This window comes from Trichomonas vaginalis, chromosome V (genome assembly GCF_026262505.1).
Source record: "Trichomonas vaginalis G3 chromosome V, whole genome shotgun sequence".
In the NCBI taxonomy this organism is placed as follows: Eukaryota; Parabasalia; order Trichomonadida; family Trichomonadidae; genus Trichomonas; species Trichomonas vaginalis.
In genome coordinates this window covers 16,381,007-16,405,907 of record NC_067207.1, presented here as the reverse complement: position 1 = coordinate 16,405,907, position 24,901 = coordinate 16,381,007, and the positions used below count along the sequence as shown (strand labels likewise).

At 29.7% G+C, this 24,901-nt stretch overlaps 9 protein-coding genes, 2 non-coding genes and 1 pseudogene across 12 annotated transcripts, besides 7 other annotated features; 6 read left to right on the top strand and 6 right to left on the bottom strand.

The window, feature by feature from the left end:
* Positions 1-2,917: part of a mobile genetic element that runs on past the window's edge.
* TVAGG3_0347870 lies at positions 2,279-2,897 on the bottom strand (annotated as a pseudogene). The gene has a single exon. A coding segment is annotated over exon 1 (619 nt).
* Positions 2,917-2,954: a mobile genetic element.
* Positions 2,918-2,954: a terminal%2Cinverted (terminal inverted repeat of Banshee-A3 transposon ID:TVAGG3_0347850).
* A 1,177-nt stretch (positions 2,955-4,131) lies between these two features.
* Positions 4,132-4,168: a mobile genetic element.
* Positions 4,132-4,168: a terminal%2Cinverted (terminal inverted repeat of Banshee-A3 transposon ID:TVAGG3_0347840).
* A 4-nt stretch (positions 4,169-4,172) lies between these two features.
* Positions 4,173-4,606: a mobile genetic element.
* Positions 4,607-5,060: 454 nt separating this feature from the next.
* On the bottom strand, positions 5,061-7,606 carry TVAGG3_0347820 (uncharacterized protein; the record flags this gene model as incomplete). Its single annotated transcript, XM_001308408.1, has 1 exon — positions 5,174-7,606. The coding sequence occupies one exon, from the start codon at positions 7,604-7,606 to the stop codon at positions 5,174-5,176; it is 2,433 nt and encodes an 810-aa protein (XP_001308409.1).
* A 343-nt stretch (positions 7,607-7,949) lies between these two features.
* TVAGG3_0347810 lies at positions 7,950-8,023 on the top strand. The gene has a single exon. It is a non-coding gene; the product is annotated as a tRNA-Asn (tRNA).
* Positions 8,024-9,002: 979 nt separating this feature from the next.
* Positions 9,003-10,006, bottom strand: TVAGG3_0347800 (TPR-like family; the record flags this gene model as incomplete). The annotated part of the gene is made up of 1 exon (XM_001308409.1): positions 9,209-10,006. The coding sequence occupies one exon, from the start codon at positions 10,004-10,006 to the stop codon at positions 9,209-9,211; it is 798 nt and encodes a 265-aa protein (XP_001308410.1).
* Positions 10,007-10,900: 894 nt separating this feature from the next.
* TVAGG3_0347790 (spectrin binding) lies at positions 10,901-12,841 on the top strand (the record flags this gene model as incomplete). Its single annotated transcript, XM_001308410.1, has 1 exon — positions 10,901-12,841. The coding sequence occupies one exon, from the start codon at positions 10,901-10,903 to the stop codon at positions 12,839-12,841; it is 1,941 nt and encodes a 646-aa protein (XP_001308411.1).
* Positions 12,842-13,486: 645 nt separating this feature from the next.
* On the top strand, positions 13,487-14,374 carry TVAGG3_0347780 (EGF domain-specific O-linked N-acetylglucosamine family; the record flags this gene model as incomplete). The annotated part of the gene is made up of 1 exon (XM_001308411.1): positions 13,487-14,374. The coding sequence occupies one exon, from the start codon at positions 13,487-13,489 to the stop codon at positions 14,372-14,374; it is 888 nt and encodes a 295-aa protein (XP_001308412.1).
* A 354-nt stretch (positions 14,375-14,728) lies between these two features.
* TVAGG3_0347770 (GTPase protein) lies at positions 14,729-15,313 on the bottom strand (the record flags this gene model as incomplete). Its single annotated transcript, XM_001308412.1, has 1 exon — positions 14,729-15,313. The coding sequence occupies one exon, from the start codon at positions 15,311-15,313 to the stop codon at positions 14,729-14,731; it is 585 nt and encodes a 194-aa protein (XP_001308413.1).
* A 1,540-nt stretch (positions 15,314-16,853) lies between these two features.
* Positions 16,854-17,828: a mobile genetic element.
* A 324-nt stretch (positions 17,829-18,152) lies between these two features.
* Positions 18,153-19,165, bottom strand: TVAGG3_0347750 (UV-stimulated scaffold protein A family; the record flags this gene model as incomplete). Its single annotated transcript, XM_001308413.1, has 1 exon — positions 18,363-19,163. One exon carries the CDS (start codon positions 19,161-19,163, stop codon positions 18,363-18,365), a length of 801 nt encoding a protein of 266 aa, XP_001308414.1.
* An 82-nt stretch (positions 19,166-19,247) lies between these two features.
* TVAGG3_0347740 lies at positions 19,248-19,320 on the top strand. The gene has a single exon. It is a non-coding gene; the product is annotated as a tRNA-Thr (tRNA).
* A 1,181-nt stretch (positions 19,321-20,501) lies between these two features.
* On the top strand, positions 20,502-21,141 carry TVAGG3_0347730 (small GTPase mediated signal transduction; the record flags this gene model as incomplete). Its single annotated transcript, XM_051230981.1, has 1 exon — positions 20,516-20,734. The coding sequence occupies one exon, from the start codon at positions 20,516-20,518 to the stop codon at positions 20,732-20,734; it is 219 nt and encodes a 72-aa protein (XP_051100711.1).
* Positions 21,142-21,502: 361 nt separating this feature from the next.
* On the bottom strand, positions 21,503-22,717 carry TVAGG3_0347720 (uncharacterized protein; the record flags this gene model as incomplete). The annotated part of the gene is made up of 1 exon (XM_001308415.1): positions 21,828-22,709. The coding sequence occupies one exon, from the start codon at positions 22,707-22,709 to the stop codon at positions 21,828-21,830; it is 882 nt and encodes a 293-aa protein (XP_001308416.1).
* Positions 22,718-23,278: 561 nt separating this feature from the next.
* TVAGG3_0347710 (mRNA binding) lies at positions 23,279-24,534 on the top strand (the record flags this gene model as incomplete). The annotated part of the gene is made up of 1 exon (XM_001308416.1): positions 23,295-24,494. The coding sequence occupies one exon, from the start codon at positions 23,295-23,297 to the stop codon at positions 24,492-24,494; it is 1,200 nt and encodes a 399-aa protein (XP_001308417.1).
* Between the last annotated feature and the right edge of the window lie 367 nt (positions 24,535-24,901).

Genomic DNA, 24,901 nt, shown 5'->3' with positions numbered 1-24,901 from the left:
TTAGATGAAAATGATGAAGGATATAATGAATTAAAATCAACACCAACGAAATGAGTCATAATGTTGGTGGTGTCCTCATTTGATACAGTTTTAGTTTCTGGATTATATGCAAGTTTATTAATGTGCGTGATTCCTTTAAGATTTACTCTATGTTGAACATTTGATAAACCACCAGTAATTCCATTACGGAGAATGTGATAAGCTTCAACTGAATCTAAAGTCATTGGTAATTATTTTTTAATGCATAATTTCTTAAATTGATTCTTAAACGTTGAACATCTTCATCTTTATTTGATTTTACGACATTGCAATAACAACACATTAACTGACAATTTTCTTTGGTATGTGGTTTTTCATTATCGATTCTATCCAATGTTGGTTTATTTGCATATGTAAACGCTTTACCACACATTTTGCATTTAGATGAAAGGATTAAATCGTGATAGTATTGAAAATCATCCATTGAAACATTATTTTTAGTATCCCTTTCTGCTTTTCATCTTGTTTCTTATATGATTCAATTTTATATTTCCAATACTTTTTCGTTAATTCAAAACTTGATTCTATCTCTTCCTCAGGATATTTTTCATTAGGATTAAAGTCTTTATATGCTAAAGCGTAACGAATCATTGAAGCATTCGATGATAAAGAAAGATTATGAAAGCGTGTCAATTTTATAAACAAATGTTTCTTCAATAATTTTATCGATTGGGTCAATCATAATTTCAACATCTTTATTGCAATAATGAATAAAATATTCTAATCTATTCTTAAAAATTTTAGCATCATTGAGATATATTTGATAATCACTATCTGATATAGTTTCTTGGGTTAATGCTGATAAATGAATCTTTCGTGAATGGTTCCTCTTTATATAATTCTTCTTCGTAATTTTCCATGTGATGAATTGATAAGGGAAAAAAGGATTTAACACGTGATTTATTGTTTCCGAAATCTTGAGTGAATTGGTCTAATGTCCCCCGCTATATAATTTCTGATGTCAATAAATCTCAATTCATATGGAACGTTTGTTTTCTTTACAATGATTTGCTTAAATTGTGAAGATGAACCCAGCATTGATTTTATTTCCATTTTGCAGTGTTTAAATCACGAAGAATTAAATTTAAATCAAACTTTCCCGAATTAAAACCTATGATATTCACTTTATTGAATTCCTCATCTAGAAGTTCTTTAAATGCTTCCTTCTGTTTTTCATTTAATGTATGAGACAAAGTTCCCGCCGTTTGCGACTTCAATAATTCATTGTATTGACTCATATTTGATTCAACAACTAATGAACAGGTTGAAAATAAAAACTCAATCCAATCAGAAATAAAAGAATCACTCGAAGTTAAGCAAAAATTCCTCGTATATGTTTTATCGTTTAATTTAACCGTTGATGATACCATGAATGGTTTTAAGTAAGCGTTCAAAGTTGCACACTCAGAAAGTTGTAATTCTTCTTTAGTCTCTAATGTTTCAAAGTCAAAAGTAATATAATATCTTGTCGGTTTATAATATTTCTGCAAATTGTGAGCTAATAACCACTGATATATCTTCTGTTTCGTAATATGTGGTGCATATGGTTGCTGTGTCTTTTGCAACTGAACGTCTTGAATTAATCTTCCATTATTTTCTTTCATTTCTCACAATGCTTTAAAAATCTTCTTTGGTTTTTCCTTTCTGGATCATCACGGATAGAATAAACTTCTTCTTTACAATATGGACAAACTTTATAGCCGGTGAGTGCTTCAACGTCTGTTATTCTGTCAGCGTGAAGTTTTCCACATGGACTCTGTGTTAATAAAATATTTACTGTTTCAAATTCTGGATCTATCATTATTGATTCCACTAATGGAAAGTCTACCTTATTTATGTCCACGTCTTCTGGTGAGGATCACAAAATAGAAATCAATATTAACATTTAACATTCTCGCTAATCTCTCACTTCTGATGAAATGTCAAACCCTTCATATGCATCTATTGCTTCATTTAAATAGCTTCTACGAGTTTTAGGATTAGCACCATCAGGAATGTTATAGAAGCGTTTAAATAACCTTCTACCTTCTGCTCTAATTTGATTATCATTCATTTTAGCTGTTCCGTTTTTGTTCATTTATGTAAGAATAAAAAATTAAAAATAAAAATAATAAAGTTTATTTTTTAAAGCCCATAAAATGAATTAAGAACACATAAATTTTTATCATCTGCGACGTGACGAATACATTTTAATTTACTCAAGAATGCGTACCCTGATACATTAAATCTAATTCCTGTCTTATTTAATTTCACAATTTTGAAAAGGAATGTATGAATAGCTATAAAATGATGAGAAGATGTTTTATGGGTTGCTTCCATTTTTTCTGAAATAAATGAATAAATATAATGCTTATACGTTTTCATATCTTTTATATTCTTAATAACGAATGGTATATACCTTTCCACTTCGTCTTCCTTCGGTGCTGTTCTTTCATATGAAACATTATTGGTATCTTCAATAATGAAACCACAATCACACAAAATTTTATAGGTTCCAATGGTTTCTTTTGATATTTTATCTAATAAATCAAAAACTTTATCAACACATGTGCATTTATTTAAATAATAATTTGTGTAAATATCATGATCTTCTTTCTTAATCGTATTAGTTGCATATGTCACGTTTTTAAGAGCTTTTTTGAATTTTTCGGAATCTAAAGGTGGTGAAAGTAGGATACAGGGGTATTCTTCATTATCAATAAATTGTAACTTATGTTTACGAATAAATTTAGTACCTTCTTCTGAAAGTGTTTCGTCTATTTCACCATCTAATAAATTTGTGTTGATTCTGAGACATAATTTTTATATCTTTCTTCATGAGATTTCTGAACTTCTGATTCTGAAGCTGGGATATTCATTAAACCCTCTACTTCATTTTGTTGTAAACAGAAATTCATCAAAAGTGACACCTCAGAAAAGCTAAAATATTGAATTTTTGGAACTTTTGATAGAGCACGTTTTTAAATATTAATTAAAGTAAATGTATATTTTGTAAAGATTCTTTTTAATAAAAAAATAAAATTTTGAAGAAGAACACAAAATCTTCTGAAAAATAATATCACATAAACTCATATTATTTTCTAATATATAACTATTTTATATAAAAATCAAATTCAATGATCTTAAAAGCGAAGGATAAACCTCAAAATTTACGAATATAATGAGTGGGAATATAATGCTTATCTATCATAAAACCATATGAAATATCAATTTTTGCTTTACGCCTAATTTTTGACGACAATTAGCAAAAAATGTTAAATGTTAACACTCAGTCCATTTGAATATGAAAAATAAAATTGACTTTGATTAAATGTTTTTATTTATCATGCAATTCTTCTTGCGACCAAAGATTTGAATAAAATTTCAAAAAATAAGAAGCTTAAAAAATAATATACGGTAGTGTTTACTAATAGATGAATAGTATATAAATTCTATTAAAATGGATTTGATCCAAAAAAATATATAAAATTTGATCATAAATAAAATCGTTTTAAATTACTTCTTCATTTAAATTATAACAATTATTTTTGGTTTTATATTTTTTTGGATCAAATCCATTTTAATAGAATTTATATACTATTCATCTATTAGTAAACACTACCGTATATTATTTTTTAAGCTATCTTATTTTTTGAAATTTTATTCAAATCTTTGGTCGCAAGAAGAATTGCATGATAAATAAAAACATTTAATCAAAGTCAATTTTATTTTTCATATTCAAATGGACTGAGTGTTAACATTTAACATTTTTTGCTAATTGTCGTCAAAAATTAGGCGTAAAGCAAAAATTGATATTTCATATGGTTTTATGATAGATAAGCATTATATTCCCACTCATTATATTCGTAAATTTTGAGGTTTATCCTTCGCTTTTAAGATCATTGAATTTGATTTTTATATAAAATAGTTATATATTAGAAAATAATATAAGTTTATGTGATATTATTTTTCAGAAGATTTCATTCTATATGCCTATGAAAAGTACTCTCAAAACTAACTTTTTCCTAATTATAATTAAATCTAGAATATTGTATTATACTTAGTATTATTTCATTTTTCTCATTCAATTTAGAATTTACAAATGTCAAAAAATTGAGAGCTGTCACTTTTGATGAATTTCTGTTTATTACAATTTTCATTATATTTTTCAACTTCTCTTAATTCCTTAATTTTTTCATCTATTTCATCTCTTATTTTTTTCAGTCTTTCAATTTCATTGTATTCATCATCTTTAATCCGTTCTTCATAATATTCAGGGAAAACATCAGGTTCTTTAGGTTTTTCTTCTTCAGATGTGGGATATAAGAAATTTATAACATCATCTTTATTCATTTTTCCATCATAATCTAAATCATTTAATAACTCCGCGAATTTTTTACAATTTCTTAAATAATATTTATCAACTTCATAACCCACCTCCTCTAATATATCCTTTATTTCCTCGTTTGTGAATCCTAATTTTTTAACGTTGTTAGTTTTGACGCTCATTTCATACAAAATAAAAAAATAAAATAATAAACATAACTAAGTTTTAATTTTTCGTAAGAAGTTTATTTCTAATTTCTTTTACTCGTTTATGAGGTCTTTGATTATGACTCCATTGATTCCATTCAGGATTTAAACAATGTTTAATTAATCGCGGAATATCTGACATCATCTATATATAGCTTCTTTTATAAAAGATAAAAAAATAAATTATTTTAAAATTAATGTTAATTTTTTAATGATTTATAAATAAATATATTTTAATGCATCGTCTATATATAGATGTAACAAAAAAAGTCACACAACCCTTCATATCCTACTACTATACCCTTAATATATGAATGTAAAAAAACAGTTTAAAAAGGATAATTAAGATTGTCTGATCAATTTTTTATGAATGTTTAATCACTTTCTGACTTCCTATTAATATATATTAAAAGGCTAACTAAAAAGTTGATTTCTATAATAATAACTCGGTATTTTGCTTTGCAAATCTAATATTATTAATCATTATGGAATAACTAATTTAATGTGATGTTTGTATATGACAAATATAGTCAATAAAAAATTGAGAGAATGCCAGAAAGTGGTAATTTTAATAACTAAAGATATATATATTAAAACAAAATAAAAATAAGCAATAAAAGAATTATTCAACAATTAAGTTTTGTTGTTTGATTCTCTGGACATCTCCTGAGAAAGGAGTCAATGTCTGTGAAAATCTAACATTAACAACTGATGCAGATGATTTAGGACCAATAACGTTAAGTCCTTTCTCGCATGATTTCACTGATGAATTAACGAAAGAAAGCATTGATGACTCTGTGACTTGGAATCCGCATGGAGTGTTAGATACTGTGCAATTATCCATGTTGACATTAGATCTCATCAACTCAATGTGTCCGCATGATGCCTGTTCGAATGTGCAGTCATTAATTGCACTGCGAGAAGCAATCAACAAAAGGGACTTGAAATGGTCAGTGAACTTAGATTTAGATATAATTAATGATGATTTTCCGCGAACTTGTACACCAAACATTCCATTGCTTGTGAATGTACATGAATCAATCAATATCTCTGATGATGAAGCATCAACACCTGTCTTATTCGATTTGAACTCTGTTTCTGTAATTGCAACTTTTCCTCCTGTCTGAATAAACGCGGATTGTTGTGCAGACAAGAATTTGCATTTAGTAACATGCATCTGGTTGTTCTTGTGGTTGATGTGTGTTCCGTTATGTTCGAAAACACAATTAGTCAGCGACAATGTTCCATCGTTGTTTTCAATTCCTGTTTGGTTTGTTTTGAATGAACATTGGTCGAACAATGGTTTTCCAACTGCAACAGAAACAGCTTGATTATAGCCAATGAACGAACAATTGACAAATCGCAATTCAACGTTGTTTATCGCTGCGCCAATGCTCTTTCCCGTGAAATCACAGTTGATAACTGTTCCTCTGATTCCGGCCAATGAAAATGTTGTTTGGTCAGATGCGAATTTCGAGTTCTTCACTTCGATGAAAGAGCTGGCAACTTGGACGGCCATAACTGTTGCTGAACATGATATGTCTTGTAAGGTGATTGTGGACTGATTTGCGATAATTCCGGATCCTTGCATGCTGAAACTGGAGTTCTCGCAGTAGATTTCGGACTTTGAGGCTGATGCAATAGCGCCGAGACACTTTCCTGAGAAGTTGTCTCCGGATGAGCTCATTTGCGCTCCTCCTGCTAAGTAAATGATTGGTTTGTCGGGGGATCCTTTGAATAAACTGTCAAAACTGAAGAATATACCGTTGTTGTAGGCTAAAACTGATCCTTCTTTGTTGGAATCAAAATTACAATTCTTGACTTGAACGAATGAGCGGCATTTGATGATAATACCGTAATCTTGGTTAAGAGATATCGATGAATTGTTGATGTTTACTTGGCCTGTTTCGTTGATTTCTATGGCATCGTTATTAAACTCGATTTGTGATCCTACAATTGTAACTGTCGATGTTCCTGTAGTGCAGATAGCTGCTTTACCGTTCCTTTTGAGGATGCAATTCTCTATATGTGCTGAGGATTCATCTGCCAAAAGAATGCCGTATGTTTGAGAGCCTTCGAAGTTAGAATTTGTGGCGAGAATGGAGGATTGTGCATTAACAAAGACGCATGGAAGCATCAATGATGTAATCTTACAGTCAGCAAGAGTAACAATCGAATCTTCCTTAATTGCAAGGGCGTTGGTTTCATTTGTAAAGAAAGATACATTAGAAAATGATACAATTGCGTGATTCGTTATGTTTACATCACCTCCTTTGCCATGGTTGTCGCATTGAAAAGTAATTTTATGTAAAGAGCAGTTATCTGTTATATCGGCACCGCATATCGATATACTTCCTGTTCCCTCTAAGGCAACTTTCTTGTTTATTTTGAGTCTTTCTGGATAAATTCCGGTAGGAATATAAATGTATGATTTGTTTGGTGCTGCATCAATGCAAGCTTGGATTGTTGGGTATACAGCACGAGAAAATGTAATCGATGCTTCTGGAGTAAACGAAAGTGCTGCGTTTGCCTTTAAGTTGAGTTCTTTTTGAGGAGCTGGTGGAGGCATTACCATAAACGCATCAGGACTCTGGAACATTCCTGGATTGAAATTAAATTTGGCCTTTTTATCGCCTTTGTTGTTCATCAAAACTGAAATAGAATTCATCATTGCCGTATCTGGGATAAATTGGCTTCCAAATATATCAGTAAATTTGTGTGCATCATGGATAGCATCCTGTCCAAGTTGTGCATCAGCACCACCTGGAATACCAGAGGATAATAATTTTTCAAGTGGTGATGGTGGAACATTTTGATTGGATTTATCAGGAGGAAGCAAACCTCCAGGAACTGGTGGTGGTTGAGCTCCAGGTGGTGGTGGTAATAATTCAGGAATTGTCATATTATATTGAAAATGCTGATTATTTGGATTTGCAACTGGAGCTTGAGGCATATTAAATGTTGTAGAAGGTCCACGACCATTATATACTGGTGGTGGTGGAGGTGGTGGTGGGATTGGCTTTTCTAATTGGATTTTGTACTTCGGAGGAGTCATATCGATTTGAAAATATGATTTGAATAAAGTATTGAAAATTAAAAAAAATGAGAAATACATTAATTAATATAAAGAAGAAGGATAATAATCTTTGTAAATTGAAAGCAATCTGAATTAAAAAATACCTGAAGGAAAATTCAATGATATCAGATATATATTGAAAATAAATAAAAAGAATTGATCGTTGTAAGGTTAAATTGAATATTTCTCTCAAAGTTTTGTGAAGATCAAAAATTAATAGAGTAAGAGTAAATCAAGAATACAAATCAATTTATAAAAAATGTAATACAAAAAAAATATTAATTTTTATTTTATGTTCAAGTTCAATATGAATATCGTGAATTCCTCCCTAACTCAGTTGGTTAGAGTGTCAGACTGTTAATCTGGAAGTCGTGTGTTCGATCCACACGGGAGGAGCTTTTTTCTTTTTTCCATGTCAAAAAGAACTTTTACAACTTCTGAAAAATGTCAATTTTTCTGCAGTAACGAGTGGAGTTCTTTATTTCCATGAAATAAGTAGCTTTTGTTACTTCCGGATATCGTGCCTTTCTGATGCCTAAACAAATGGAGTTCCTTTTTTCCATTAATTAAGAAATTTCGTAATTTCTAAAAATTCTGTCTTGTTGCATATGTATCAAGTGGAGATCTTAGATTGCAGAAGTAAGTCTTTTTTCTTGATGAGATGATATTACATCAATTTTCTTGAAAGCTAGATTGTAATGGTATCTCCTCCAATTTTGAATTAATTACTAAATTTTTATGACAAATGAGAGTTTGTCAATAATGTAACTGATTGATTATTAAAAATTTGTTTCTTGATTTAATCGGCGATGTATTGTTTTATGAAAAAGTTTTATAGACTATGAAGTTTACTTCTTAGAAATCAATTCGTACTTTCCCTTCGATTACATCGATTGTTAAAGCAAAATTGTTTGAAATGCTCTCAAGAAGAATTGTAAGATAGGTGTTTAACAATATTTTCATTGGAAGTGCTGAGATTTAATCAATGTTGTTTTCATTATCGGCGGTAAATCTTGAAATACTTTCCTTTCTGAGAATGATCTGAAAGATAAACGTCTGCAATCTCACCATCAAAAATATGGCAAAAATGTCGAGATATTCATAGCGTTCCTTTTCAAGGTATCCTACTATTGATAAAGAAAGTTACATAGAAATCACTCTCTGTGATGAAATTAAAAATATTGATTAAAATTAAATGAATTTTCAATATATTTTAACAAGAATACTTTGAGAATTCTATTTTTGATATCATTGGTTTCCAAATTTTTTTCAAAAATTGAATTTTCAAGTTAAAAGTTATGTTTTTTAATTTTATTTTGAATTTTTTCAATTTTTTTTGGAAAATCAGGATTGATAAATCGAGTGTTGAAACATTTTTATACCCTGGATAAGCGTATATTAAAGTTAAACCTTCATTAATATAGATTTTTTTTTCAAATCCTTCGGATTTCAAGAAATATTGACTATCATAAAAGTTTATGAGTCAAGATTTGCTTCATATTATTAAACAATTTTTATTCTTATATAACAAACAGGAGTAAAGCTTACTATAAGCTTGGATTAAATTAGTATTTCTTCAAATTATGAAAAACATAAAGAGTGTAGTTGATTAATGGAGTCATCTAACTTTGTAGATTGGTCTTTAATTATTATTTCTTGTGATTTCAGCTTCGTCAGTCTTGGATTTTTCGTATTAGGAATTTGCGGGCTAAAATCAAGTAAATTAAGTTTAATATTTGATGGTATAACAGGAATCTGTTCTCTACAAGATTCTTGGAGGTACCTAATAGCCAGATCTTTTTCATCTAATTCTAAATAAAGTAACGAAAGTAAGTCACAAATGCTCGAGTATTCAGAATTGTGTTTCGAGTTATATAGTTTTTGCTGCGCAGGAAGTGCATAAGAGATTGCTTTATCGTAGCGTTCTTGTAAGTAATATATATACGCAATGTTTGCATAACATAATGCTAATTCAATCGGTAAGGAGTATGTTTCGTAGATAGAAGAAGAAGCTAAAAAAGAATCTATCGCTAAACCAGGATTTTTTAAAGCCAACTCATGCTTACCTAACTTAAAGAGAGCCTCAGCTTGGTAGAGAGAAAATTTTCCGATTTCATCGATTTTTTTGGTAATGTTGATAATTAAGTGAAAAATCTGAGATACAAATGATGAATAATTTATTTTGCCATACAAAATTTCGCATACATCTAATAAATACGCAATTTGGTGTTCCCATGTAGATATGAAATTAGAATTTCGAAAGTCGTACGAAGAAAATTGGATTTCAAAGGCAGAGTTAATCTGTCGAAGTACAGACATATCATTATTCTCGATATATTTCAAAAGGAAGTCCTTTGTTATTGGTGTAAATTCATTCATATAAATTGCCGTTTAGAAATTCCAAATAACCGCTGGCTCTTCACTATACAAGTGGAGGTCAAGTGGCCGGGGTTGATTGTTTGATTACGGTGCTCTAAGACTCTCCTATACATTGCCTGTTCACCACTTCAATATTTGTATATTGAAGCAACGAGCTGGTTAAAATCTTATCTTATTGGAGATTTTTGTGATTTTATCTTTATGAATTATTTAACAACTTACTTTCATACAAGTTAACGTTACAAACCTCATTTTTTTGCTTAATATTAAAACACGTATGAATAATAAACTAATGACTTAAGAAATACGAAACGATAAGGGAAAACGGTAATTGCTGTTAAATGGATAGGCTGTTTCGAATAATCTCTTAACATTTTCGTTGATTTATTTCGATTTCATTTTGCTCTTTTTTAGATACTATTCAAAAAAAATTCATAAAAAGTATAGTGTCGCAAATCCATCTTGTTTTCCATCTATTACCCTCAAAAATGAGTGAAAAAAGCCATTATGGTATCTATATTGATTCTTTTTTAAAGAGTAATCAATTTGAATACAATCAAAATCTATCTCAAATTGTGTTTTCGTATTAGTTTCAATGATAAAGATTCTTGACAACTTTGATTTAATATACTCCAGTCAATTAATTGGAGTTTTAATAGCAAATACAATCAATTGTATTAGCTCATCTCGTATATAATGAAATCAATCTGGTAGCATAGCTTATTCAAGCGAAATAATGATTTTTTTTACTTTGAAAGGTTTCATTGAATTTTTTGATAATTATCGTATTTTCCAAAACGTCATAACTGGATTTTTAATCGTTTTGACATCAAGTGTTCATTGGTCATATTCATGTTTGCCATTTTAGTTATTCAAATAATGGGATTCAATTCAATGGCTGTCCATTATGAAACACTTAATAATAAATATCAGAGATATATCAACACATGGGATGAAATTTACAGAATAAATTCAGATCAAAAAAGTTTAACAAACGGATTATTCAACGATATCAAGGTTAACTTGATTGATACTGGATATTTTACTGCACAAGAGATAATTGGCAAGATAAAAGTAGTTAGTGAAACTCGTTTATGTTATCGTCATGCGTATATAGAGATTATGAAAAAATTGTCTGAAGAATATCATTGCGAAAACAGTTTGAATATTTCATTTCTTTCTGAATATGATAATGTCATTAAAAATACCTATAAAGAGGCAATATTAAATGATGATGAAGAAGCTTTACGACAATTCTTAAAAAGTGAAAAAATTGATCTTAGTGAATTACTTGAAAGTTGCTGTTTAAATGGCGCAAGATTTTGTTTTGAGTTATTAAGAACAGGATATAATGTGAGAATCACCAAAAAATGTCTTGACGAAGCAATTAAAGGACAAAGTAAATATATCATTGAAAAATGTTTGAATGAACAAACACCTGATACATCTCCAATTGAAGCTGCAATTGCATCTCATAATTCAGGTATTATTATGAGATTGATTACTGATTACAAGATACAAATTTCCGGATTTCACATGCCAATACTACCTCTATGTCATAAATATCTAAATCTTGAGGTTTTTCTTATTTATTTACTTGAATATCATGATATCAATGGGTGTTTGGTATTTTCTCCAGTTTATCATATTAGAGATCTTTGTAAATATTTGTATGCTAATGGCGGAAACATCAGAGCGTCAGATCCGGATGGTGGAACAGCTCTTCATTTGGCAATTACTGAAAATCAAACAGACATTGCAAAAGATTTTATTTCATTTGGAAGCGATATTGAAGCATTGGAGAAAATATTAGGACGTCCACTTAATGTTGCCGTATCTGTTAATAATTCTGTTTTGGTGGAGTTACTTGTTTCACATGGTGCTGATATCAACATTCATGATCCAAAAAGTAATTTTTCATTGCTTCATACAGCAACCATATTTAGAAATAAAAAAGTTATTGAATTTCTAATTAAACATGGTACAGAAATAAATGAAAATTCAAACAGATATGGTCTCACTCCTCTTATGTTGGCATCACTTTTGAATTATAAAGAAATTGTTCAATTTCTTATATCCGATGGCGCTAGAATCAGCGTAACAGATAAATTTGGAAATAATGCTATTGCTTATGCATTATTGTATAACAATAAAGAGTTCATGGAGATAACTCTGAGACGTTTTAACCAAGTGTTTGAGTATCTTGATTATATAACTTTTGATTTGAAAAGCAGCAACAATGATTTAATTGCCCTTCTACTTTCAAAAGGTGTAAACATCATTGGACAAAACATTCATGGAAATACACCTCTGCATATAGCAGCATTAATGTCTAATAAGGAAAACGCCGAACTGATAATTTCTCACGGTGCCGATATAAATTCTTTAAATGAGAATGAACAGACTCCCCTTGATATTGCTATTATGCGTGGTCGGAAAGAGTATAGCCGCGAGGTTTCTGATATTGACAATGAGGATAACCAAGCTTTACTTGATTTTTTGGAGAAGAAAAGCGAAATGGTAGCTTTATTTACCATGCGTGATGCAAGTTCTTATTCTAACAAGGAGTTCAAAAACAATGATATCTTAGAAATAATGTTCGATTACTTCTGGGGGAGATATCAAATTGGTAACCCCTGTGTAAAAACTGTTTTAGTATTTTTGGGTGTCGCCTTCACAATGTGGAAAATAGCAGGAACATTTTCTAATCGCTTATTAAGGTTGATTTTCAAAACAATTGGATTGGTATTTATTGGGCAAGTTTTGATTCATATATTCAGCATTTCAGCTGATATCATATTGCATTATTTTGATAAATCTATTTTTTGGTATTGAAAAGTTTATAAATCCTCTAAATAAGTTGGTTAAAGAATAAGTTGCAAACGTCTTTATTTTTTCACTTTTTTTTTCATTTTTTATTTTTGGCGGAAATAAATGATAAAATCAAAGACATTTCCGACCAATAAACAATTTATTATATGTTATGCAGCTTCTGTTATTTTTTTGTTAATAGAAGTTATCCTAACACATTATATTTCTCCAATTCCTTTAATTTTTTCATTCATTTCTTTTCCAAAATTATCAAATGATAGTAGGAATCTTACATTTTCTCTATGGAGAAATCCAAAAAATGTTATATTTCAACAAAATTCTTCAGGAATTCATATTGAATTTGGAATATCTAAATTTTGCAAAGGTTATAAGTGTAGTATTCCTCTATCTGTTGGAGGGAAAGCAAGGATTACACTGAAAACGCAGCAATTTACAATTTTTCAAAAAGATTTTTCGTTACCTACTTTAAATATTGCATGTAACGGAACAAATTGGGTAAATAGAGTTTGCAAAGCGCATAATCTATGTATAAAACAAGGTGTATATTATGTTTTAAGTCCATATGAAATAAAATTTGACGATATCTTCCTTACTTTGGGACCAAGAACTCCACCTCTCGATTTGGATTACAATAGATTGCAATATAAAATGAAAACTACAAACACAATGTTCCAAGATGCTACATTTATTCCAAATCAATCTTTTATCATCGGCGTTGATAGATCCAATCGTAATTTATGGGGAGATTTATATGATAATGTGGTTTCCATTTATTTACATCTCGTAAAAGACAGAGAATACACACAAAATGAAAGAATATTTACAACATTAAAATTCGAATACCCGCCAATGCTTTCATATCTTTTATCAAACGTTGATATCGAACGACTCCAAGAACCCCACTGTTTTGAAAGTTTTTCTTTCGGAATAGATAAAATTGCAATCGGAAGTGAATCATATTATTACAACTATGATATAAAGCCAAACCAAACAATAAATCTTCGAAATATACTACTCTCTCAGCTAGATATTAAAAAATCCAACGAGAAAAAAGTTATTATTCACCAAAACACAGGAACCGGCGTAATCCGAAATATAAATGATGTTGTAGATGTAATCAAGAAATTGTTCCCAGATTATAACATTTCTATAATAGAATTAAATAAATTATCGAAAATTGAGCAGATTAGAGAAGTATCTCAAGCAGATGTATTAATAGGACCTACTTCTCCTGCATTATCCAGCCTTGTTTTCATGAAACCATCATCAATTTTGATTGAAATCAATCCATATAAATATTCCTGCCTCAATTGGTATCAAACTGCTGCCAAAGGTGCAGGATTGAAGTTTATTAAATATGTTGCTTCTCTTGAGAGCGAATTTATCAGTACAGACAACCAAATTTTGAAAGATTGCTGGGATGGCATTGTCGAGTGCCAATCAATCATATGTACTAATCTATTTAGTATGCAGAACATCATAGTTGATTCCACAAACTTTGAAAATGTTTTAAGAAAGGAACTTAATCAATTATAATTTTTTTGTTTGTTAATAAATGATTAACCATGTTACTATTATTAACATAAGATAACTTTTAATTTCTTATTCTTTATGCTAAATTATATACAATGCTTTATGAGAAAACTGAATTTTTTATAGTTATAAGTTAGATATTCACAAGAAATGCTTAGCAATCAAGATAATGCAGATAAGCCTTTAATATTCTAGACTTTTCAATATTAACTCTGTAAATTTTAAAAATTTAGCAATTATTAATAGAAAAGAAGACTATTTATTTCATTGTATTAATTAGCATATTTGGTAAAGACGCCAATTATAAAGTCGAATATAAAGTTTATTTTATACATATCAATACATTGGTAAAGTTAATTAACAACAACCATCTTTCTTTTTATCTGCTGGAATGAGAACTTGCTCATTCATTGTTACTTGACTTTGAAGAAGTGCTTTGGCGACAGCCTTAAATAATTCTTCAATTCCTTCTCCTGAGAGAGCACTAGTACGATGGAACTGACCACCATTCTTTCGTGCAAATTCTTCTCCGTCTGCATCTTCAACTTGTCGCGTTTCTTCTAAGTCTATTTTATTTGCCACAAAAAATAAAGGAGAATTTTGTGGGAAAATACCAAAAAGTGTATTCATCCACTCTGGAAGTGCTTTGAAAGACTTCATATCTGTAATGTCGTAAACGATTATTGCAGCATGGGCATCTCGAAGATATATTGGAACGAGTGCTCTATATATTTCTTGTCCAGCTGTATCCCATACCTGAATTGATACTTTTTGATTATCAACAAACATTTCAACATCATTACATTGACAACCAATGGTCGGATTTTGAGATAAATGCTTTTCTTTATGCATTTGACTTGAAAGAAGGGATGTTTTACCTACTCGTGAGTCACCGAGAAGAACTACCTTGTGCGGAAACTCTTTATCCGATCGAACTTTCATTTATTTCTTCACTTTTTGAACTGCAATAAAAATCTTTTGATTTCTTAATACACATGTAAAAGACATAGCTAAACATTATTTTGTAAAAATCGTTAACCAAATCAAGCTCTGACAGAAATCTTTGAGATGGGAGCTTCAATTATTTTTCAATAGAAATGTTTTTATTATTTATATAAGGCATTTTTCTCCACAAATATCTGATTTTTAAGGGTGCACCCGTATGTACGTTTATTTGAGAGGAGGAGGATTACCCTCTCAATTTTGAGGGATTCGTTACCCAGATTTTCCTTACTTTTACCACTCCCCATGTAATTTCTGTGGAAAACGATAATTCATTTTTTTTATGGATGAATAGATCGTTTTCCTAGAAAGGACCTCATATCTCTGGCTAAAAAGAGTGTCAGATCCTAAATAGGTTATTGATCTAGTGTACAAATCCAATAAAAAGCCTATTTTTTTGGCTTTTTTGGTGCTCATTTTTTCGAAGATCTACATGAATATGGGGCAACCATCGGATTTTTTTGGTTAACCCACATCTTCATGTAGTCTGGACTATCTTTCCTCGAAGGACCTCTTTACGGGTGTAAAAACTCATAAAGTTCTCAAAAGATTCATTCTCGATCTCCATGCTGAAAGAATTTACAATAAAAAAGAGATCTACGCATCAAACTACAGCCATAAATGAACTGAACCCCTAAAGCTCAGCTCTTAGTTTATCAAAAACGTCGAAATCCTTCTCATTGCAATCAAATTTTCTCAATAACTCATAAGAAAAATCGAATTTTGATTAAGCCGATGTTATAGGTATCACAAATACTACAAACTTGAGCAATATCGAAATTGCCAGCAAAAGTTTGAAATTGCATTGCTCATATTTGTTGTAAACTAAAAATCTGCTTATATTATTCATTAATTTTTTATATATTATTCATATACTTTAATAAAAACAATACTATTTCACCTTAAAAATGAATTTCATAAGTCAATATTATTTTTTTGAAAATGTATCAATTTTCGATTAAAACAACATGAGAATAAAATTTACGCAAAATTATTTTAAAAAATGGTTTTAAAAATTTACAATAGATGAAGAATAAGATTGCAAGAAGTTTTGAAGTTTAATTTTAAGAAAAAAAATTCGGATATTATTCATGGATCTAAGTAATCTGATATTTGAGTATCGGCACTATGCATAAAACATATATTTATAGTTTTTTTGGATTTTTATGATTTTAAATATATTCAAATTTGGCAATCCAATAGATTTTTAAAAAATAGGTAAATAAAAATAGATTACATATGCAGCAGATTTAGAACATGAAACAAATCTTATAGTGACCCAAAAAAAAATTCATGATCCAAAAAAGAAAAAAATTGGCTAAATGGGAATCAAACCTTGGCATAATGAATCATTATGTCGGATGTTTCCACTACACCGGCAGTTCGAAAAATACCCTTGGTGGTTCTATTTAATAGCTACTCCAAACGATAGGCGGTGTCCCCAGCTTTAGAGAGGTGGTAAAAGTAAGGAAAATCTGGGTAGTTTATTTTCTCGATGAATATGCAATAAAATTTGATTTTTACCTTATCAATATACTTCATATAATATACACATGTTCATGTAAAAACTTTTTTCCAAAATCCTCAGGAATTAAGGGATTTTTGAATTTTAAGAATTTTTTTCGAATTTTTTCGAAAAAAAAATATTTTCAGAACAGCCTTAACGGCTAAGATTTAGGAACAATGTTAAGTATCAAAAAGAAAGGAGGTCTGATATAGACAACATATATCGTTGAAGGTTGAAAAAATCTCTAATATTTGAGCCCAAAATTTCAAATTTTAATTTTTTGAAAAAAGAGGCCACCCGTATGTACGTTTATTTGAGAGGAGGAGGATTATATTTTTGAAAGGGTGAAACATTATGAATATGTTAATTATATAATAATATGTATTATTATAAAAAAGAAAAAATAAAGCACGTTAAAATTTTTCTTTCTTGATTTTTTACAAAATCTACTTAGAATTATGCAAAATATGACTAAATAATTATAAATTTCAAGTTAAATTTTAATTTTGATAAATAATTTAAATTTCAAAATATCAAGTTCAGTTCGACTATGTATGTAGTAATTCCTCAATAAAGTGCCAAAACCCTATTAAAATATATGAACATTTTCAACATTTTAATGTTTTTATTTAAAAATTTGATGGAATATGAGCTTCAAACAATTATTATGTAAATAAAAATAATTAAATATATGTATTTATTCGTATTACAACCGTAGTAAGTCGATTCTTCCTTTCTTCTACTGAGTTTTGAATTTGATTTCGAATTGTAAAGAGATTCAAAGGGAAAATACTAGCGGATAAAAACTACCTCCATGAAAGGGTCATAATGGAGTCAAGTTGTATTTTTTGATATTTTTTGCTTTTCGAGCCTAAATAGGTAGCCAAGATAATGCCTAAAAATAAGGTTCTAAATTCTGAAGTTTGCATGATCCTCTCGTGTGCACCCTTAACTTCCGATCAATTTGAAAATTTTGTCAGAATTATCAATCATAAAGAAATCAAGAGTAAACTTGATATCTATTCACATGTTATCATTAGATTCAATGATGATAATGATGTTCATGAGATTACTAGCCTCTCAAATCGATTAGTAATAACAAATCTAATTTAAAATTTCCAACTTCCGAGGAAATATGAATTGTAGTATACAACTCCTAGCATATTATTGCGAAAATCATTTAATACTCACAAAACATCAAGGAAAATATATTTCATTGTTAGATTTCTAAACTATTGTAAGTTCAAGATTTAATATTAAACATCTTAACAGTGCACAATTAATATAATTATTGAAACCCCATTTTGACATATAAAATTTCTGCTTTATTCCCAACCGAAATCAAATTTAAGAGATTTTGAGGAATATCAATTTCTTTTGTTTTTTGCACATTAAATTACGAATAGACTTAGTGTATGTATGTAAACTTACAAAAAATTGAGTACCATGAAAATATTTTATTAATTTTACAAACATAGAGCATTATATAGTTTCTACTTCTTCGAATTCATCATCATTATATCCAGTCATACTATCAGATAATGTTTGGGCCCTTTTGTAGAGCTCACTCATTTGAGTATGAATATCAGTATCACCTGCTGCTCTTTTTGTAATAGTTGTTACCCAACTAAGATCAGCTAGGCATCTTTCCATTGGTTTTCGCTCAATCATCAAATTTTCTTTTACTAAAGAAAAATATTCATCAGATGGAGGAAATTGATCTGCATCTGGAGGACTGAGTAGTTTAATGAGATTTTCTATCTTATTTAAGAATGGCTCGTATTCTTTTTTAAAGTTTTGTGATAACAATTTAGCATTCGTTAGGTTTATTCTTTCTTGGCGTGTCATTTTTACTGATTTATTGGAAGGAAACTGTTGTGGTAGGTAACTAAGTTGTGGGTAGATATGTTTATAATCTTCGCTCCAAATTTGAATAATAATAGGAAAATAATGTTCTATCTTTTCTGCAAACTTCTTTGGAGATGGTAATTTATCATAAAACTTTTGTAAAAATCCGAATAAATATGAATTGCAAACTTCATGACGAAAATGAGCTGATCTGATAAAAAAGTAATTTGTTAATTGAAGGGTAAGATATCTGGTTTGAGATGAAGAGCTTTCAGCACGTTTATCCAAAAATTGATAAAAGCTTTGATATTGAGAATTATCAGAACGGAGTTGTTGAACTAGTTTTTTAAGATTTTTCTCATTTAGTACTTCGACATCTCCTTTATCTGAAGTTAACATACGAATCATTCGCCAAACATCAACCTTTTCAGTCATCAAATAAATATTTTGACTCATTTCAATTACTTTCTTATTAGACTTTTAATCATGTAGTATAAATTAATTTTTTTTAAATGTACAGCCTGCGTAGCATAGTGATTATTGCGTGCGCCTTGTAAGCGCAAGGTCGCCGGTTCAACTCCAGTCGTAGGCAATTACTTTTTTTCAATTTGTCATATGATTGAAAGATAATTGAATTAGATGTAAAATTCTTTTTCAATTTTTTAATAGAGGTGACTTAAAAATAAATTCCGTTTTTGAGATCAAACCGATAACTTTTTATATTCACAAAATCGTCTTAGCTTTTACCGATTCTTGTGAGACATACTATCATTAATCATAGCTTATAGTAATCAATTAAATTCATTACCAAATTATTGCCCATAGCATCTCGTTTGATTTTTTTTTCAAAAAAAAATCATCTTCCAATGACTGACCATCAAACATGGTTTCATCTTTACACTATTAAAACAATCTTCACAAGTGATGTTTTACTCCTTTACGTATATATATTTTTATTTCCTATTTCAAATACAAATAATTATTACTTTTACTATTATCTCAAATTAATCGTTATTAAATTCTTATTGTACTTATCTTCTTATTTTACGATTTAATTATTTTTTGAAATTTCTCTAATCCATATAAATATATGCCATATACATTATTAATTTGAGCAATACACATTAGATACTTATTTATTTGAAAATTGCTTGATCATAAAATTTTTTTATTCAAACTATTTTAATCATTAAAATGTCATTATGACTACTTTATAATATTTTTATATAACTCAAAGAATTCTAAAAGTACTCTGTGAAATTTCCCAAATTTTATTTTTCTTCAAAAATTGAATTCGTTTCAATGTATTACAGTCTCTTTATTTTCTTTTCATCACTATTATATGGTTCGATATTCAGTAGAGTTCGGCAATTCACATGACAATAAAAAATTCGAACTTTAATTAATTGGCTCCAAAATACAAAAAATTAGCTATATCATCAATGAGAAACATAAATTTTATTTTATTCCGAATGAAAAATCAAATGATTTTTTTTTCAAAATCGATCTCGAAAAATATTTTAATTTGTTTGATCTAAAATGAATATGCAGACTGAAACTAATCAATTTCACGCTTTTCCTCAGAAATCCATTCCGCCTCTGAAAACAATTCCAGAGACTCAAAAAGCAAAGAATAATAAGAAAGATATTTATCCTACGCTTTATTTAAGCATACCTGTACACGAGCCGGGACAAGTCTTGATGTAATTACGAAAAAAATGAAAACATTAAATTGTCACTTTTATTAGACCTTAAGAAAAAGTTCAAGCGGTTACTTTTAATTCTAAATGTCTGCTTCAGGAACCAAGCTTGTTGTTGTAGGCGATGGTGCTGTCGGAAAGACATGCCTCCTTGTCGTTTATTCTAAAGGTGAATTCCCGAAGACATACATCCCAACTGTTTTCGATAACTACACAGCTAAAGTTAAGGTTGAAGATCAAGTTGTAAATGTACAGTTATGGGATACAGCTGGTCAAGAAGAATTAGAAAACCTTAGAACTTTATGATACGCAAATACTAGTGTGTTTTTATTATGCTTTTCAGTCGTTGATAAAGCCTCTTTCGACAATATCGAAAATATTTGGTTACCAGAATTATCACAGTTCGTTAAAGATCCAAAAATTTTATTGGTTGGAACCAAGACAGATTTGCGCCAAGATCCAGAATCATTGAAACGTGGCAAACCACTTACACCAGAGCAAGGCACAGAGAAGGCCAAAGCTATCAATGCAATCGGATACGTTGAATGCTCAGCGTTACGTGCCGACGGCGTTAAAGATGTTTTTGATACAGCTATCCAATATGCAATTTCACAGCCACAAGGAGGCAATGAAGAAGGCTGCTGCCGTGTATGATCTAATAGGTATGGGTTTTTTGATACATTATTGACACTGTAAAAAAAGTGAATTTTTTATTCTACAGTTTTTTTTCAAACTTTTGAAATTCTAATTAAAAAAACTTACTAGGTGCTTTGCACATTTAGTTCTTCAAGTTTTCATCAGCTACTTGCAGGAATAATTTTTATTGGATATCGATAAGAAATTTAATGCAAGATCTCATATTGAATTTTCAAATCAATAGCAGGATTTAGAGCATAATTTCATACTCTTGGTCTCTGACCATTCCCCATATCAAAGTCATTTGATCAGTTATAAAGTAAATATCTTATCCCATGTTGAGATAAGAATAATAGTAGATGGACAAGTAGTTTGTAAACAGTAATTTGATAAATATTCAAAAAAGAATATGATTATATAAAATAAACATGTTTAACAATTCAATTTAATAACAATCTAACAATCAGTCACACGAAATATGAATCTGTTTTCATTCCTAATCGAATTTTATGTAATAATAATTGTTTTTGAAAATTCTATAAATTTAACGATGCTTTGCCTAGATTTCGCTTTCAATAGGATGAAGTATTATTATATTAAGTTCATCAAAATGAACAAGCTTAATTTTTTTTCAAACAACGCTCAAAAGAATTTCAATCAAACAACGAAGCATTAATCGTAATTAACATATGAATAATAATCAAAGTTACCAGCAAATGATATTAATTAACTATAATAATGTAACAAATTAGTCAATTTGGATCTATTGATTCACCTGATAATTGTACATCATCTGTTGATAAAGGAACTTAAATCTTGGAGATAATTGAAGAAATGTAAAAATATCTTGTGGAGTAATACAAATTGTCTGGCTCCTATCAGAATTTTTGAGTTGCCTTTGATTAGATAACTGACTTGATCTCGCAGAGGTTGTGGAGCTTGATGTTTGACTTTCGCTTTTTGTTCTTTTTGCTTTCTCTAGTTCTTTGTTAAGCATATTTATATCACTATGATTAACAATGTATCCAGCAGGAATAGAAGAGAAATGTTGAAGAACATTTTGGATTGAATCAATTTTTATTTGAGTAAGCTGATCTCTATCAAGTTGGACTTCAAGTAATTTCTGAACACTATGAATGTTGTGCATCTGTATTAAGTCTGACCATTCAAAAAGATTTGGATATACAGATGCTTTCATATTGTGTTCAAATTGTAATTGATATAGGGGTACTTTCGGGTTATAAGAAACTAACGTCTTAGATTTATCGATATTGACATCTTGTCTGTGACGGGAATATTGACATATCTGTGTAAATGCATCTAAAATATCGTTGTATATATGTTTTTCAAGTAATCTAAGAGGTTTATCAGCAATTGTTAATTCTGACTCTTTCAACTCTTTAAATATAATTTTATCAAGATATTTTTTAAATGATTTAAATGCATTTGAAGGTGATTTTTCCATATCTGATGGTAAATGTGAATGTCTAGGTACTGAATTATAATCAGAATTACGTCTAGGTAAATAATCATATTTACGATGTTCTTCATAGTCATCATAATCATAATAATCTCGTCTAGACTCACGATGCCTTTCTCTTCTCCATGAAGGCCCTCTATTTCCAGAGCCCGATCGATCTGACATGAATAATGGAGATTTACAAAATAAAAAGAAAATAAAAATTATCAAGAGAAAGAAGGTTTTATTACAATCAATCAATTTTAACACGAAATAACCTCCAATGAGCTAACACTGAAGTACCCACGAAGCATTCGTCTAAATGCTTCGAATAAAGATATCAACAAACAATTCATAAAGAAATTGATGCAATTCTGATGTTTCCTCATATAATTTTATATGGATAGTTTTAAACTATAATTTATAGCATTTTCTTGAAATGAATCCTTATCTTAGAATTAGTTTTCGACGATTTCTAAAAAATAGAACAGAAATGAATGTTTTTAAAGGCTTTAGTGGCGTTTTACTGCATATAGAGTGAAGAATTATAAAGAGTAATGCATTATCAACGATATTTCATGATTTATCCAAATCTTCAGATTTTGAATAGATAAGCTTTTGAATAGTGAACGTTAAATTGAATCGAAAAAATAAAAAATTATCAAAATAAGAATCTAAATACAATTATACATTAAATAAACCAATGAAATTAATTTTGACTATATATAAAGGGTCTTGAATCCCCCTAAATAAATGTTGCGATCCCAAAGCATGGATAACAAGCCTCCGCTTGGTAGAAGCCTCTCTCCGGTACCAAACCAATTTAGGAGGCCAGTTATCAATGCCCCAGAGATTATAATGAATAATTCAGTTTATTTGATCAGTTTTAAATTATGGGAAGCAGCAACTGGTGAAAAGATATTTTCAGAAGATTCATTCGCTCCAAAACTTGATACGCCTCTTATTCCGGATAATAATTTTGTGTCACCTCAACAACAACAGCAAAGATCGTATGTTATGCAAGCAAGAGATCCTATGAAAAGCAGATCATTACAGAAGAAAATGACCGAGTGTTCAAAGCAGGAATTGGACATTATATTTAATTCTCTTTATCCAAGTTTGAATGAACTCGTTTTCGACCAATCTGCAAACTTCGTTATTCAAAAACTTTGCGAAACAGCTACAGAGGAACAACAACAGAAATTCCTTAAGTTTTTCTTATCAGACTTGAATAATATTGTCGACCACTCTATTGCATGCAGAGTTTTACAGAGATTTATCGAAACTACTCAAAAAGAAAATATTGAGAAGCTTTTCAATGCTCTGAAACCTAACTTAATGAGTTTATGTCTCTCTCAAAATGGAAATCATATTGTCCAACGTTTTGTAATGTCACTACCATCTAAACTCAATGTCATTATTGATGCGATTTTACCAAGCGTTGTGCCTTTGGCAATTGATAACTGTGGATGCAGAATTGTTCAAAGGCTGTTCGATCAATATAAAATAGAGCAACTAGAATCGATTGTTGCAGAAGTTATGCGCAATGCTGTCGAACTTGCTACGAATCAATATGGAAACTACGTTGTTCAATATATCTTGGCATCTAATAAGCATGAGCACATCTCTAATCTCTTAAAAGCCTTTAAAGGCAGATTTTACCAATTTTCACTACACAAGTTTGCATCCAATGTTATAGAAAAATGCATTCGTGGCGCATCTGAAGAAGAAAGAATGGAAATTTTCCCTGAAATCATCGGAAGTGCACCTGACTTCAACGCAACTCGTATTTCTACAATGGTTGAAGATCAATTTGGAAATTATGTTATCCAACGTATTATAGAGTTTGGTACTGAAGAACAGCAAACAGCAATATACAATGTCGTCTTTGACAACTACCAAAAGTTAGAAGGCATACAGTATTCTAAGCATGTTTTGCTGAAACTTCAGCATCTCGGATATAAGTTTTAATTTGTTTTATCAAGTAAATGTTTTATTTTTTATTCTACAAAATACTTACGCTTTTCAGCACTTTATTGCTCTATTTTATGACAATGCATTTAATTTCCTAAAAGATGAATGGGTAATCTTCAGATTCAATGATTCAGAATCCAAGAATATATTAAGATATTATCAATTAGAAAGGCATAAAAGAGAGCATTGATAGATCAGAAAAGTACAGTCGTAAGGAGTGTGATAAATTTGGCTTATCATAAATGCATTATTATCACATTTTGGGATTCAGTGAAGTAATTTGCTGGAATATTTTCATGATCGAATCATTGAAAAAAAATGATAATCAATAACTTGATTAGATTTATTAATATTTTAATTTGTTAGAGCAATCTATTTCGATACCTCACTGAGTTATTAGGATT